This window comes from Maniola jurtina, chromosome 11 (assembly GCF_905333055.1).
Source record: "Maniola jurtina chromosome 11, ilManJurt1.1, whole genome shotgun sequence".
Taxonomy (NCBI): Eukaryota; Metazoa; Arthropoda; class Insecta; order Lepidoptera; family Nymphalidae; genus Maniola; species Maniola jurtina.
The window spans coordinates 11,586,056-11,599,891 of record NC_060039.1 but is presented as its reverse complement, the minus strand read 5'-3'; the positions used below and the strand labels follow the sequence as shown (position 1 = coordinate 11,599,891).

The following is a 13,836-nucleotide window of genomic DNA, read 5'->3' as shown; positions in this document are numbered from 1 at the left end:
AGCAAATATTGTGCAACGAGTAGGGATAACAAACAGTCCAACGGACGGCATTTAAATCCTCAATCTATTGGATATTTCCCTGGCATCCTAATATTTAAACGGTAACATTTATTTTCCAGTTATTGAATTAGCCTGCGGGGAATATGGAGAAGACAAAATAGGCCTACTAACTACAAAGGCTGAAAATGGAAGAGAGTTGACGTGGTTAGATGATCCGCAGTCAATACCTACAATGGAGGAGCTGAGGAAACTGTACCCGTTGAGTGTGATGAAGGAACAGGACAACGAGTCGGGGCCTGAGGAGACGCCGCAGTCCAACCAGAGATCTGTGCTTATAAGACGAGGATTTTTAAAGGCGAAACGTGACCCTGTAAGTTCCCATAGTATTGAGAAATTAAAAAAATAAAAGTTTAGGACTCTGAGATTGTTGTGGCTATGGGTATGAGTTTGACGGTTTCCTTATGATTACCAAATTGCATATTAAGTACATACTATATACTAATAACCTGCACAGTGGAGTCGGTGGTAGCTCGGGAATTATAAGGAAGCCGATCAATATAGAATAAAATGGCGGATATTGACCAGGATCTAAAAATATGTTTTTTTTTTTATTCACTATAGGCAAGCGCTTGACCACAATCACACCTGATGGAAAGTGATGATGTGGTCTAAGATGGGACGCGTTTAAAACACAAACGTGCTTTACCTTTGGAGCTTAATGAAAGGACTTATAATGAATGAATTAATAATATTGAAGTATAATTTAACAGTGAAAATAATCCAATCCAATATTTGGTGACAGCTGTTGGGTTTTAAACTGTGTTGTTTTCAGACGATGACGCATCTACGGTTAATAGTGAACGTAGTTGTGGGAATTATGCTGGGAGCTCTATTCATCGACGCCGGCAACGAAGGCTCCCGAGTGTTGGAGAACTACAATCTTCTGTTCGCCATCCTGATGCACCATATGATGTCACCGATGATGTTGACTATACTTACTTGTAAGTTCTAGAAAAACCAAAAAAATCATATTATGTCAAAAACTCACTAAAATCTGGTTATTGAAGATAGGGCGTTGGGTTGGCCCGCTTGGGATCAATGGCATGTCTCAAAGATAAGTAAAGACGTCAGTATCTGGTAAGTATCCTAGGAAAAGAAATAGGTGGAACAGATCAAAAAGTTGGGAATTAAGAGAAAGAGTGAGAAAAGAGTGGTGGAAAAGACGGATGAGGCTAATAAAAAAATATTGTATTAAACATTTACTATTAACATTGCTGAGCGTTAAATATTTAAGTAGTTACCAGTTACTAGAATTAGGCAATTACCACAAGTTTTACCAAACTCTGCCATGAACTTATTGGATGTCAGCCTGCATAGGCAGTCAGTCAGATAGTTGGAGGCAAGCCGAAAAACAGAAATACTTTTTAAACTGGATTCTTGCACAAACTTGTCTAGTACCGTCAATAAAGGCAGGACATCTGTGCTATATGCTTTAATTATAAATATGTGATCAAAGTATATGATACAGTATAATATAGTGCTGTATATGATAAAATTATAAACGTATTCTTTTCTTTCTTATTTCCAGTTCCTTCGGAGATGTCAATTTTGTTAAAGGAGCATTTCAACCGATGGTATTCACTTGGATCTTATTACATTTCTATAACAATAGTGGATTTGCCTATATCAGTAAGTTTCAATTTTCCTAATTATCTTTATACCATGAGTATTCAACTGAGCATTGTTGCAACTATACTCTAAGCACGGAAAGAAGTTAGTATCCCGCACTCTCTGTTACGTAATCCCATACAAATGACACCCGAAAATCTCAACCAGCCCCGAGGGGGCGAAGGATTCTAATTTAGAATCCTGAGTGTAGCGAGGGAGTCAAAGGCACAAGAAACAAAAATTTTGCTATCGTGTGCATACAACTTTTCACCTCAATAGCAAAAAAAAACAAAAGGTAAAAAAACAGATTTTAATTAATTATTGAAAGTAAATAGTTTAAATTATAAAATAGAGATTTTACAAAGTTTTGATGAAATAAAATGTTGGTGTATGAAAATAGGCGTACACCATTTTGAACTTTTCTTGAGACGACACTTTTTCTCACTAAGTGAGCAAAAACGATTTTTGCTCACTGGTTTTAGACAGCAAAGGCGCCCTTTTTGAGCTAGTGAGGTGAAGGGTTTGAGGGTGAATTTCGAATGTTTCTGAGAACATTTTCAAATTGAAGTTTGAACATTCTTTGAAAACATTCCTTTGAGATTTTTGGCTCTGTCATTTGTATGGGATTATGTAACAGAGAGAGCGCTATACTAACTTCTTTCTGTGGATAGAATATAGGCGACATGACTCATCTAATTAGTCAACTATAAATGTTTGAAATGTTACAGATAGTGTCTTGCGCGATATTCAGCGTGATAGTGTACACGATGTCCGCACAGCCGTTAGACATCGCACGGTTCTCGATGTTCTTCGCGATCTCCTTGTACACGGTGCTGGTGGCGCAGAGCTTCGGGCTGATGATCGGCGCGGTGTTCAATGTTGTTGTGAGTACCTACTTCTCATTATAGTACACGAGGTCTTCGTAGCTGCTGGACCACGTTCATTATATTGTTCATGATGTCCGCGCAAGGCCAACGAACTTGCAAAGCGGGGCGCCAGGGAGCGGCAGATAGGACCTGAGCCTGTCTGTGGCATACCCAAAAGCCTAGCACAGCTAACCCTGTTAACCTATTACTACTACGATACACTCATCTGATGGAGAAATCTATCAGGGATGAATCGCTCTAGAGCGCTAATGAAAACCTTCAATAAGAAGGCTGCTTCAGAAGCACTAGGTAGCACTAGCACTAAGTAGGAAACATTTATGCATTCTAGTGAGGGTACTAACGGGGTGGACTGAATAGACATATGTTCAACCTTAAGCTCCTAGACACGGATATGTGTAGGTTCTGTAAAGAGGGTGCGGAAACGCCCCTACACATCATCTGTCAATGTCAGGCACTAATGCATAAATCTTCACTTAGGGAAACACATACTGTACCTGGAGAAGGTGAAAAACATCTCAGCCAAGAAGCCGCTGCTGTTCCTGGCAGAAATTAGTATTGGACGAGAACTGTAAAACGGTGGGGCGATCACAATAGATCACAACGTAATACAGGGCCTGAAGCGCCCTGCAAAGCCGCTAAACCACGGCGCATCGCACGTTTTGTGATGTTTTTGGCGATATACTTCGGTACTGATTGCGCAAAGCTCCAGCCTGATAAAATTGGCGAGATGTATCTATTATTAATTTTGTTGTGAGTATTTCTCATAATGACAAACGATGTCAACCACCCCCTGGGCAAAGCGCGGTTTGCGATGTTTTTGTAATCTGCATTATATGTTAGTGTTCTCATGTACACTATATGAAAATATCAGGTACAAACTCACCACTCTCACCATAATTTCTTCGAAATAAATTATGATTTATTTCCTCACAGAACGGAACATTCCTCGGTCCAACCCTGTCGGTACCAATGATGATGTTCGCTGGCTTCGGAGTCACTTTACGAGACTTGCCGGACTACTTGTACTGGGGTTCCTATATCTCGTACCTGAGGTACGGGCTGGAGGGCTACATCGGCGCTATATACGGCCTGGAGAGACCCACGCTGGCGTGCAACCAAGCCAAGTACTGCCATTACAAGTAAGTTACCTTTTTGTTTTACCTAGTCTAGGACTTATGAGTTGAGTGGTTGAAAGAAACCAGGAACTCGTCTGTTTGAAATTGTTTTTCTTTAATCTCTCAATTTCAATAGTAACCCTCCAAATCTTAAAGGAGAAACTGAAACTACTTAGATGTACAGCATAAACTGCTGAGTCTAGGAACTTCAGATTATGTATATAGGTAAGGTAACTTTTAGATCTTCAGGATATTTTGTGGTCTCTATATCACCAGAAACTTTAAACAGCGCGCTGCGCGATTCTTTCGGCTATTTGGGCTATGCGTTGAGTTTTTTTTTTTTCATAATTTTATTGTTATATACCTAAACAAAGTGTTTAATGGAAGCAACATTCCCCTTCAAAATTTCGTCTTCTTACTTATTCTTAATTAATCATTAAAAAATTTACTATTTATTTTTCCAGGTACCCCCGTACATTCCTGAAAGAGATCGCGATGTCTCCCAACATGTTCTGGTGGGACATCCTGGCTCTCACAGTCACGCTGTTCACACTGAGAACTGCTGCCTTCCTGCTGCTCAAGTGGAAGCTAAGTGCTGTGCGATAACACTTTCATATTAAAAGCACTGACTGAAGGAAAGGATGGCCAAAAATAAGATGCCTTTGTAAACTTAAAAGTGTCGCAAGATGTGTTGGTATGGTATGGTTGGTTGCAAATGAGTTGCTAGCACTGAAATCAGAATAATAGAGTCCTATAAATCAGTAGGAAAATTATTTACGCGATATGAACTCATTAACTAGCCGCATCAAAACACAAGTTTTTATATATTTATTTTATCAATCAACCTCTTGTATATTTTTTTATCAAATCAAAATGTACTATTATGATTTGATACGTTTTAATGATAAATATTATAATGCCATAATTAATACTACTGTGATATAACACTATTATATTTTGCCGTAATTTTGAAAATCTTTGTTAACAAATCAAACGTACTTAGGTACCTACTTTAAAATGCCACTGCATTCTAGACTTGCCAAATATATTTATTTAAAATATTGTAATATTTATCAATAAATTTTAAACTGTGTAAGTAATTAACTAGGTGTGTAGGTACACATTGATTTAAAATTATATAAATAATAATTATTATAATAAATTTTTAAATATGACATTCTAAAGAACTTCGACAGTATGTATTTACAATATTATTTAGTGAAATGGGTACTCACTTCGGATTTATTCCTTTACTTGTGCTATAAGACCTACCTACCTACTTTCATGATTCTAGGTCAACGGGATGTACCCTATAGGTTTTCTTGACAGACACGACGGACGGGCGGATTGGCGGACGGACAACTAGACAAACAGACAGACAACCAAGTGATCCTATAAGGGTTCCTTTTTTCCTTTTGAGGTACGGAACCCTAATAACTATAAAAACCTCAAACTTATTCCTCAGTCAGTTAAACATTTAGGATGTTTAAAGCTCATTTTTCTGTGCGTTTTGCGCTAGTTCTGGCATTAGTGCGCGCTCATTCCAGCGTTTTTGCTCGAACCAGTGCCAGTAGGTCAGTCATAGCAATATTGAATTGTCTTTCGCGCAAAGATCCTATGTAATATCTTTATATAAAAATCCTTGTCCTATATAATATTGTGTGTGTAACAAAAGGCACATGCACGCGCGCACCAAAGCGAGCTTATATTCGCGCAAAGAACGCTAATCTGAAACCACTCTTAAAAAAAGTTACGTCTCGCTCAGAAAATAATAACATAAAAGTTTATGTTTGTTACATTTATATAACCTACTATATACCTAGTTATTTAGTTTATACAGTCAATTATGATTATTTTGTGAATAATTTAAGGTTAGTACTTACCCATAGAATACGCCTGCTTATGAGTATGTACGAATTGAGTAGGTACCTAGTAAAATATAATTTAACTATTACTAAATATATAGGTATATATATAAGAATAATCCCTTTGATTTTTGTTTGATATAGGTATTCAAAAAAGCGTTTAACTATAAATTAGCATTATATTTAGAACAGGGTCGTATGAACTAATGTTTATATTTTGTACTATGGGACGTATTTTTAATCCAAGTAGTGTTAACTGTGTAGATACTAAGATTGCTCAAAGTTTAATTTATTGTGATCTATTAAATTCCTATAGTTTATGAAGTATGTTATTAGCCGGGTCCAGACTGACCGAGCACATTCGAGCATGGTTTGCGAACCACGCTTGAGCTTTTTGCTCACGAGCCTTGTCCGATCAGGCAATCTGAAAAAGTTAAAAGGTAAACCTTGTGAACTAAGCCAAACCAGTTTTAACCAGTCCGTTATATAACTGTAGCAACTTAGCAAGCAAACGTTATTGCGTATTTTGAGTCTATTTTGCACAGCGCGCGAGCTTCCTCACAAATCACAACGGACTACACCTCAAACTGAGGCGCTTTTGAGCACTACGCTTGTAACGGCACCATATTCGTGCCATGCTTGGCTTTGGCAACAAACGGCTGATGTAACCCGAGCTATGTTTACACCCGACAAAATGACTCCCGCCCTGTTCAGGCCTTACTCGGTCAGTTTGGACGCAGCTTTTGAAGTAACTAGGTATTCCAATTTATGGTGATATATTTTACATAATTTTATAGTCTACTTTTTGTACAATAAAACACGAAAATTTATTTGTTTTGTTATTTATTATCCTTTTATAATCATTTGTTTCTTTTTACCTTAGGTATTATATTAATGAAGTAAAGCTAGGTAGGGTGCTTATAACAAAATATAAAAATATAGTAAAAGTTTGGTAAGTAATAATAATGGTACATATTTTGTTATGAAAGTATAGCTTAAATCGTTTGTTTTACTAACCTCGTGTCGCTTACGGCTTATTCCAAAATGGCGTTTTCAGATCAATTAAATTATATTTCTATAAGTGAAACTCCTGTGTATCTGTTTGTGGTGCGTAGGTATGAGTATCTTATAAATAATGAGTAAAGTAATAAGTATATCTATACTAACTTCTAGACTTTTGATTTTAATCAACATATAGACATAAAATATGCAATATTGCATTTGATCATGAAATTTTATTATTGAGTCTATATTTATAATAAATAATAGGAATAATAATATTATAAATGCGAAAGTGCGTGTGTCTGTCTGTCTGTCGGTCGGTTAGTTAACTATTCACGGTTCAACTGCAGAACCAATCTTGACAAATCTGGCACGAATTCTGCCGATGGACACATATTATCTACCCCGGAAAATCAAAGAGTTTCCATGGGATTAAAAAAACCTAAACGTTGCAGTCATTAGCTAATTAACTAAAATAAAATTAGTCTAGTTTCTTCACTATCGTATCTCTTGGCCTGCCCCACACCAGATCAATGATGCACCACTGCAGCGTGTAGAAGAAGACTTGTTCAGTGAACGCCAGGAGCCCTAGCAGGCACAACTGCGATCGGCTGAAGATCTCCAAGAAGCTATACACGACCTCGCCGCTGTAGTAACTTATCACGAGACTGTAAATAAACAAACAATTTAATTTAAAAACTGGGCAAGTGCGTGTCAGAACTCAAAACACAGGCTAATAGGAACTAGGAAAACGTTTCGAACAAATTTGACTCGTACAAATACGTACACGCACAATACGTGATATATGTATGATATATATGTGTATGATATATGTATACGCATGGATCATACTCCTCTGATCCAACTTAAGGAACTTGCGCGCCGCTCCAAATAGTTCCAGCTGATCAAAGCTGGATGAAGTCAGCCGCACATCTGTCGCGGTAAAAAGCGCGCGTTTCAATACGTAGCTCGCGCGGCACGTCTACACCGAACGCGCCTTTGAATCGCGCTACTACCGCGCGCGATCGGAGCGCGGTGGATCGTCTGGTGTAGACCCAGCTTTTGCTTAGTATCGCATCAGGCTTGCTACACACAGTCGGTTCGGCACATGGAATACTTATATTTTGTAGATGAATGTTCAACAAAAGGCAACTCGGCTTGCGTATACGTCATGGATATGTAAGTATACGTCATACTTATTTCGGCCCCAGCCGGGCGAGGGACTATAAGACCCATTAGGTACGCACTAGGCGACTAGTCGGCCGTGCGTAATAGCTCTAAGATGCGTTAACTGCTAAAAATCAAACGGAGCCTCAGGCGAGTTGAATGAAAGTCAGACGCATGTAAAAGATAGATTCGTAAGTGGGATGGTTTTGTTCAACGAAAATTGTCAAATCAAATGTATTCAACCGATAATGTGCATATCAATCCTCAGTTATTCCACTTATTTTACAATACTCCTTAATTGGCAGCAAAAACAGTTACTTACACAGCAGAATATAAACTGCAAAAAGCAACCAACCCCATCAAGCCGGGTAGAATGCTCTTTGGTCTCTTCCTTGGCAGGAACAGTATATCCAGGAGCACCATGACTCCTGACACGGTGTGCAGGGAGTGGTGCGCCCAGGGTGGGAGGTACTTGAAAATTGCCACTGGCGCTATCAGAGCCGGATCCTTGGTCCACATGCGCCAGAAGAAGTAGTCACTGTACTGAAACATAATGAGTCTCTATAGAGCCTAGTACTGAAGTACCCTATAGGCTTTCTTGACACAAGCGACGGACGGACGGACGGACAGACAGACAGACAGACAGACAACAAATTGATCCTATAAGAGTTCCGTTTTTCCTTCTGAGGTACGGAACCCTAAAAACACAGACAGAAGGAGGATACAAAAGGCGGCCTAATCGCTTATTAGCGATCTCTACTAGGCAATCTTAAGAGTAGGAGATAAAGAGGAAAAACAGACCATGCCATACCTAGTCGTAGTAGCCTTACCATTGTAGTAGGAAATAAAATGCTGGTCATCATGAAGTCCCGTATTTTCCTAAAAGTTCTCACATTTTCTTTGTCCCATTCCCCCTGTTTCTCCTTCCAGTCGCAGTACAGAGCGATCGGCATGTAGGCGATTGACAGCAACTAGAAAATACAAGAATACAGAATTAGGTAAAACAAGATCTAAAAACAAATGAAAGCAACAACGAACTCTGTCGATTTTTCATCGTCCGTACCACAATGCTTGGAAGGAAAATGAGTTTGTTGTGGGCTCTTCTCAGACCAGGGTGCATGTCGTAGCTTAGTTTTAAGTTAATCTTATTACCATTACCTAAAACTTACACATTCAACAATTAACAATCAAAAATGTACAAGTGGTACCAATTTTGAATAACAACAGGCTTTGATTTGATTTGAATATCTTTTAATCTAAATTCTAAATTATTATCCAGTCCCTACTAGTTTCGAAACTCTAAACAACAGCGAAATTAGTCCATAGACTTCAAGTCGCTCACCGTGCTACGAAAAGACCAATGCTTTGAGGGATAAAGACCAGCATTAAGAAATTCGCCAAATAACTAAAGACCGACAATTCCTCCGTTGAAGTGAATGTGAGCGAGTCACATCTAACAGAGATCCGTTGGATGATGAAGTCGATGAGATCCTCGATTGGAGATCCAGAAATTGCTGGCACTGAATGGATACAAAAGGCCTAAGACGAAAGGAGTTGGTACTAACTACAACAATGGATACTCTATTGACAGAACAGTGGATACAGGAATAGCTGACGCTTCAAATTATGACGATGAAAATCACAGTAAAAATTGAAAGTGGTTCGACCCACCAATCAATCGCCAGCAGTCTGCCAGTCTGTCCAATCAAAAAGCTTGCATCTAGACACGGGGTATCTAACTCGTGACCTGATCGTCCTGGCCATGGTCCAGTCGACGTCAATTAATAGTCTCAATGTCACATTAATAGATCACTATGTAAGTAGCGTAAGTATTTCGTAACTTTAATGCAATCGTTTTTATTGAGTTTTTCACTCGCGTCGCGACAGCCTGCGAAGGCCGCGAAACAACAGTGTGGATGGTTTCGCAGCTTTGCGTTCGCATTTCGCGTCGCCCTTTTTTGTGATGTGTGCTATAAGACTACTTGCCTAATTAAATAATTATAATAAGTTAACGCAAAGTACCCTATAGGTTTTGATTCCAGACAGACAGACAATGAAGTGATCCTAAAAGGGTAAATCCTCTGGAAATAAAAATGATTGCATCGATCGCAATGTGACAATGAAGGTTCGTAACCGAAGCAGTCACATCAAAATTCAATGCCTTACTTCTAACGATTGTAAAACTTACGTGACTGAGTACCCATTCATCTCATTAGGAACTCTGGATTAGTACGAAATACGACATCAGCACTTATACGGTGGACGGGCCTCGATTCTGCCAGTGTTAATTTATGGCCATGACAATCATTTTGACTGACTGTCTTGCCTAGTCGTCCACTAAAACGGATATATTTTTTTTATCTTAAAAATTAGGAAATAAGGAGCCGTTAAAGTTGTCAGTTTTAGACCATTTTTGTGACGGGGGCTATCTCAAAAACTAAACTACTCGTAGTTAGGAATATGTCGGTAACATAAATAATGAAACAACAAAAACTGAAAATAACATAAAATAATATAAAACAGCCTGTAAGCTTTGACCAAATCAAACGAAAATATTTTGGGCTTTTCATTCACGGTTTACTGCGATGTTCTAGCTCGGAAAAGAAATATTTCATACACCCAAAATATGATGTTCATAATTATTATGTACGGAACCCTCAAAGGGCGAGGTCCAACTGGCACTTGACCGGTTTTTTTTTTTCGAGTTATAAGTATCTAAGAAAATTGTTATGTAAGCTATTGGTTAAAAAAAAGAAATACACGTGTTTTAGGGATTTTTAAAAATTCTATCCCTAATCTATTACAAGTACCTAATATTATGTATATTATGTTTTATTTTATGAGGTAGTAAGGAATATCATATTGATGATATATAATAAGTATGCCAAAGACCTGGCCGGTCAACTGTGATAACCCATCAAAGATTTGAGGTCTAATTATAACATACAAGTCGTTTTATGTGTATAGATTAGAAATATTATACTTTTCTTTTAGGTACCTACATAAAAAGTATCTTATGTAATATCTCAATAGGTATTTATATCTTAAGATAACTAGGTAAGTATATGTATATTTAAACAAAATGGACCATATAAACAAATAAATAAATATACTATAAATATTATTAAAACATTAAAATAAAATAAAAATATTGTAAAAGCGAAAGTTTATATGTATGGATGGACGTATGGATGTTTGTTACTGTGTAGGTGTACGGGCGTCTGCGTCTCCACTTCGATTGCCATCTCGACCTGTCGCGTACAATAGATATTATATTATGTTGATGACAACTACAAGGAAATGTAGGTACCTACTGTAATAAAACTTTGGAAATCTAAAATTGATTTCAGCTAGGTACCATATTCGTTCGCCCTCTGCCGTGTGGCCGATAAACAGACGGTTCTTTAAATAAAGGTTATCTAAACAATTAACAATACTTATTTATCGACGAAAAACATAAGCTTGTAATATACCAATAAATAAATAATCGTATCTACGCACGAACCTATATCTAAGTACATCCTCATTTCCACACTACGAATATGATTGCGTCTGCCCATTCGTCTGTCCGTTTGTTACATCTCACGGCTGTACCGATTTAAACCCATTTTGATAAAATTTGGAAAAGCCAAAGCTGACATTCTGAAGGATTGTTATATATAGCTAGTTACGTGGAAAGCCGCAAAAATAAACGCGAGTAAGATGCGATTCGCGGGTTTCAGCTAGTAATTTAAGAGGGCTCTCTCCGCCACTCGCTTCATACAATCGTAGTTCCAATTTCATTTGAATATTAAGCAACCAAAGTCCATGAAATTTTGCAGACATATTCTAGAAACTAATATCTGTGTCTGTGGTGTTTTAGATTTTTCTAAAAATATGTAGTTTTAAAATAACAGGGGCTCAAAGATTTGTATGTAAATATTTAAGACCGCGTAACTTTGAAACCGAATATTTTAACAGAAATCTGGAAAACCACAGACATAGATATTAGTTTCTAGAATATGTCTGCAAAATTTCATGGACTTTGGTTGCTTAATATTCAAATGAAATTGGAACTACGATTGTATGAAGTGAGTGGAAGCGAGTGACGGAAGAGCCCTGTTAATAAAATCAATCGCAGTACCAATATGTTTGTTTGAACGTCACGCTTGGTTGATATGTTCAAGGTACCTATTACATACTAAATATTATTCATGTACTACATGATGCCCAAGATTTCGTCGGTAATAAATAGTCCAGTGGAAACTCTTTTATTTTCCGAAGTAAATAAAATGAATTTATTTATTTCATGTAGAACATTTTATGCCACTTATGATAATACTAGCCGATGCCCGCGACTTCGCCCGCGTGAATTTAGGTTTTTTGAAATCCCGTGGGAACTCTTTGATTTTCCGGGATAAAAAGTAGCCTATGTGCTAATCCAGGATATTATCTATCTCCATTCTAAATTTCAGCCAAATCCGTTCAGTAGTTTTTGCGTGCAGGAGTAACAAACATACACTGTACACACACACAAACACACACACATACAAACTTTCGCCTTTATAATATTAGTGTGATAGTGTGATGTCAAAACTCTACGAAAGTCACTTAGAGAAATTCTAGTTAGAAAAGCCTTGTTGACCTTTGAAGAAAAGTTGACCTTTTTTTGTTAATTTGTAAATATGCAATACATGTAACTGCTGATTGCAAAGCCGACACGACTGTTTCCATGCAATTCGTCAATCGTAACTCAGTGTTTAATCATTCATTTCATAAAAGCGTATAATATTTCACCCTACAAAGGAAAAAAAAATAAAGATTAATGATAAAATGATTTGTTTTATTTGCCCAAGAAAAGTTGTAGTATGAAATATTATTAATTAAGAGGACGATTGCTTATCGTCCGACGACCCGAACGCTCTGTTAACCTCAGCCGAAGGCGGCTTTTACGTGATGAGCGGCTGAAACTTTAAGGGGTGTTTTCGACTCCTAGCTTGGATCTATGGCTGAAACAAAAGAAAGAATCACGCCAATCCGGGCCACAAGAGGATTCGTTCGTTGTTATAGTTTTAGGGCCTTTGCACCAAGTTTTTTAACGACGGCGCGCTTTTATCCCACAGAGCAGTTTGTGGTCGTTTGTATCGATATGGGATGTATGGATATGATATGATTGAAAATCCAATGGAACTCAATATCGCAGGAATAGCTAGTACCAGCTAATATGCAATAATATGAGTAAAATTGTTAAACGCTTAAAGAGTAGGTACCCTACCTAATATTTTTTTAATAATCTTTTATCTACTTAAAACATTTTGCTGAGTTATTATTTACAATATTATTTATGCAATATTTTATTTGTATAGCCGATGCCCGTGATTTAATTCGCCTGGATTTAGGTTTATAAAAATCCTGTTGGAACGTTTTGATTTTCCGCGAATAAAAGTAGCCTATACGTATCCATCCTTAAACCAAAAATCTCCATCCAAGAAATCACGTCAATCCGTTGCTCCGTTGCTGGATGATTGAAGGACAAACTAATAAACAAACACATTTTCGCATTCATACCTACTATGGGTAGTGAAATAGGCAATGGGTAGTGATCAGTGACAGTCCCGCGCAATGTTTGTACCATAATAAAAACAATATAATAATAAATACCTAACTAAAATAAATTATTAAAAGAAGTCCCTTTAGGCAAGGTTCTGAAGATACTGGCAGCGTTCCCCCTTTGAATGGCTAGACTACTTAATTCTTTGTCCGATGTAGCTGCCAGCTCTTCGGTCTCCTGTGAAAACAATTATGCATTCATTCAAAAATACTAGGTCATAAACTCACATTGAACCAGCAAGTGAGCAGCTTCCACCGCACTCGGATGTAAACACTAACTCGAGGGTCTTCATCATTTGACATATCAATTGGCAGAATCACCAATGCCGCGAACACTAAATGCAAAAGTGCAGCGCCATAGAAACACATGCGCACATTCAGTAACAAATTACTACTTCTAATCATAATTACTTTAGTAAAAACTCTAAACGATAATAAACAAACTGTAAATAGTAATGATAACCGTTGCGGATAAGGTTCGGACGTAAAATGGACGCAAACGATCCTTAGCGAGTATTGTGCAATTTTGTTTGTAGGTTACTT

At 37.6% G+C, this 13,836-nt stretch overlaps 2 protein-coding genes across 2 annotated transcripts in view; one reads left to right on the top strand and one right to left on the bottom strand.

The window, feature by feature from the left end:
- The window catches only part of LOC123869293 (ATP-binding cassette subfamily G member 4), a 27,670-nt gene extending 21,301 nt beyond the window's left edge, over positions 1-6,369 (top strand). The window contains exons 6-11 of the mRNA XM_045912152.1: positions 120-370; positions 833-1,001; positions 1,589-1,689; positions 2,397-2,552; positions 3,489-3,694; positions 4,135-6,369. Coding sequence (XP_045768108.1) covers positions 120-370; positions 833-1,001; positions 1,589-1,689; positions 2,397-2,552; positions 3,489-3,694; positions 4,135-4,276 — 1,025 coding nt within the window. The 3' untranslated portion in view covers positions 4,277-6,369. The remainder of the gene's footprint in view (positions 1-119; positions 371-832; positions 1,002-1,588; positions 1,690-2,396; positions 2,553-3,488; positions 3,695-4,134) is intronic.
- Positions 6,154-13,836, bottom strand: LOC123869294 (androgen-dependent TFPI-regulating protein-like). Its single transcript, XM_045912153.1, has 4 exons — positions 13,522-13,836; positions 8,535-8,675; positions 8,027-8,247; positions 6,154-7,205 (listed from the first exon to the last, which is right to left on the bottom strand). The coding sequence occupies exons 1-4, from the start codon at positions 13,696-13,698 to the stop codon at positions 7,019-7,021; spliced, it is 726 nt and encodes a 241-aa protein (XP_045768109.1). The 5' UTR covers positions 13,699-13,836; the 3' UTR covers positions 6,154-7,018.

Coding starts and splice junctions, on each gene's coding strand:
- LOC123869294 (XM_045912153.1), bottom strand. CDS start 13,698: ATGATTAGAAGTAGTAATTTGTTACTGAATGTGCGCATGTGTTTCTAT. Junction 8,676..13,521: donor TGCTCACTTGCTGGTTCAAT/GTGAGTTTATGA, acceptor TGTATTTTCTAG/TTGCTGTCAATCGCCTACAT. Junction 7,206..8,026: donor TGCAGTTTATATTCTGCTGT/GTAAGTAACTGT, acceptor GTTTATTTACAG/TCTCGTGATAAGTTACTACA.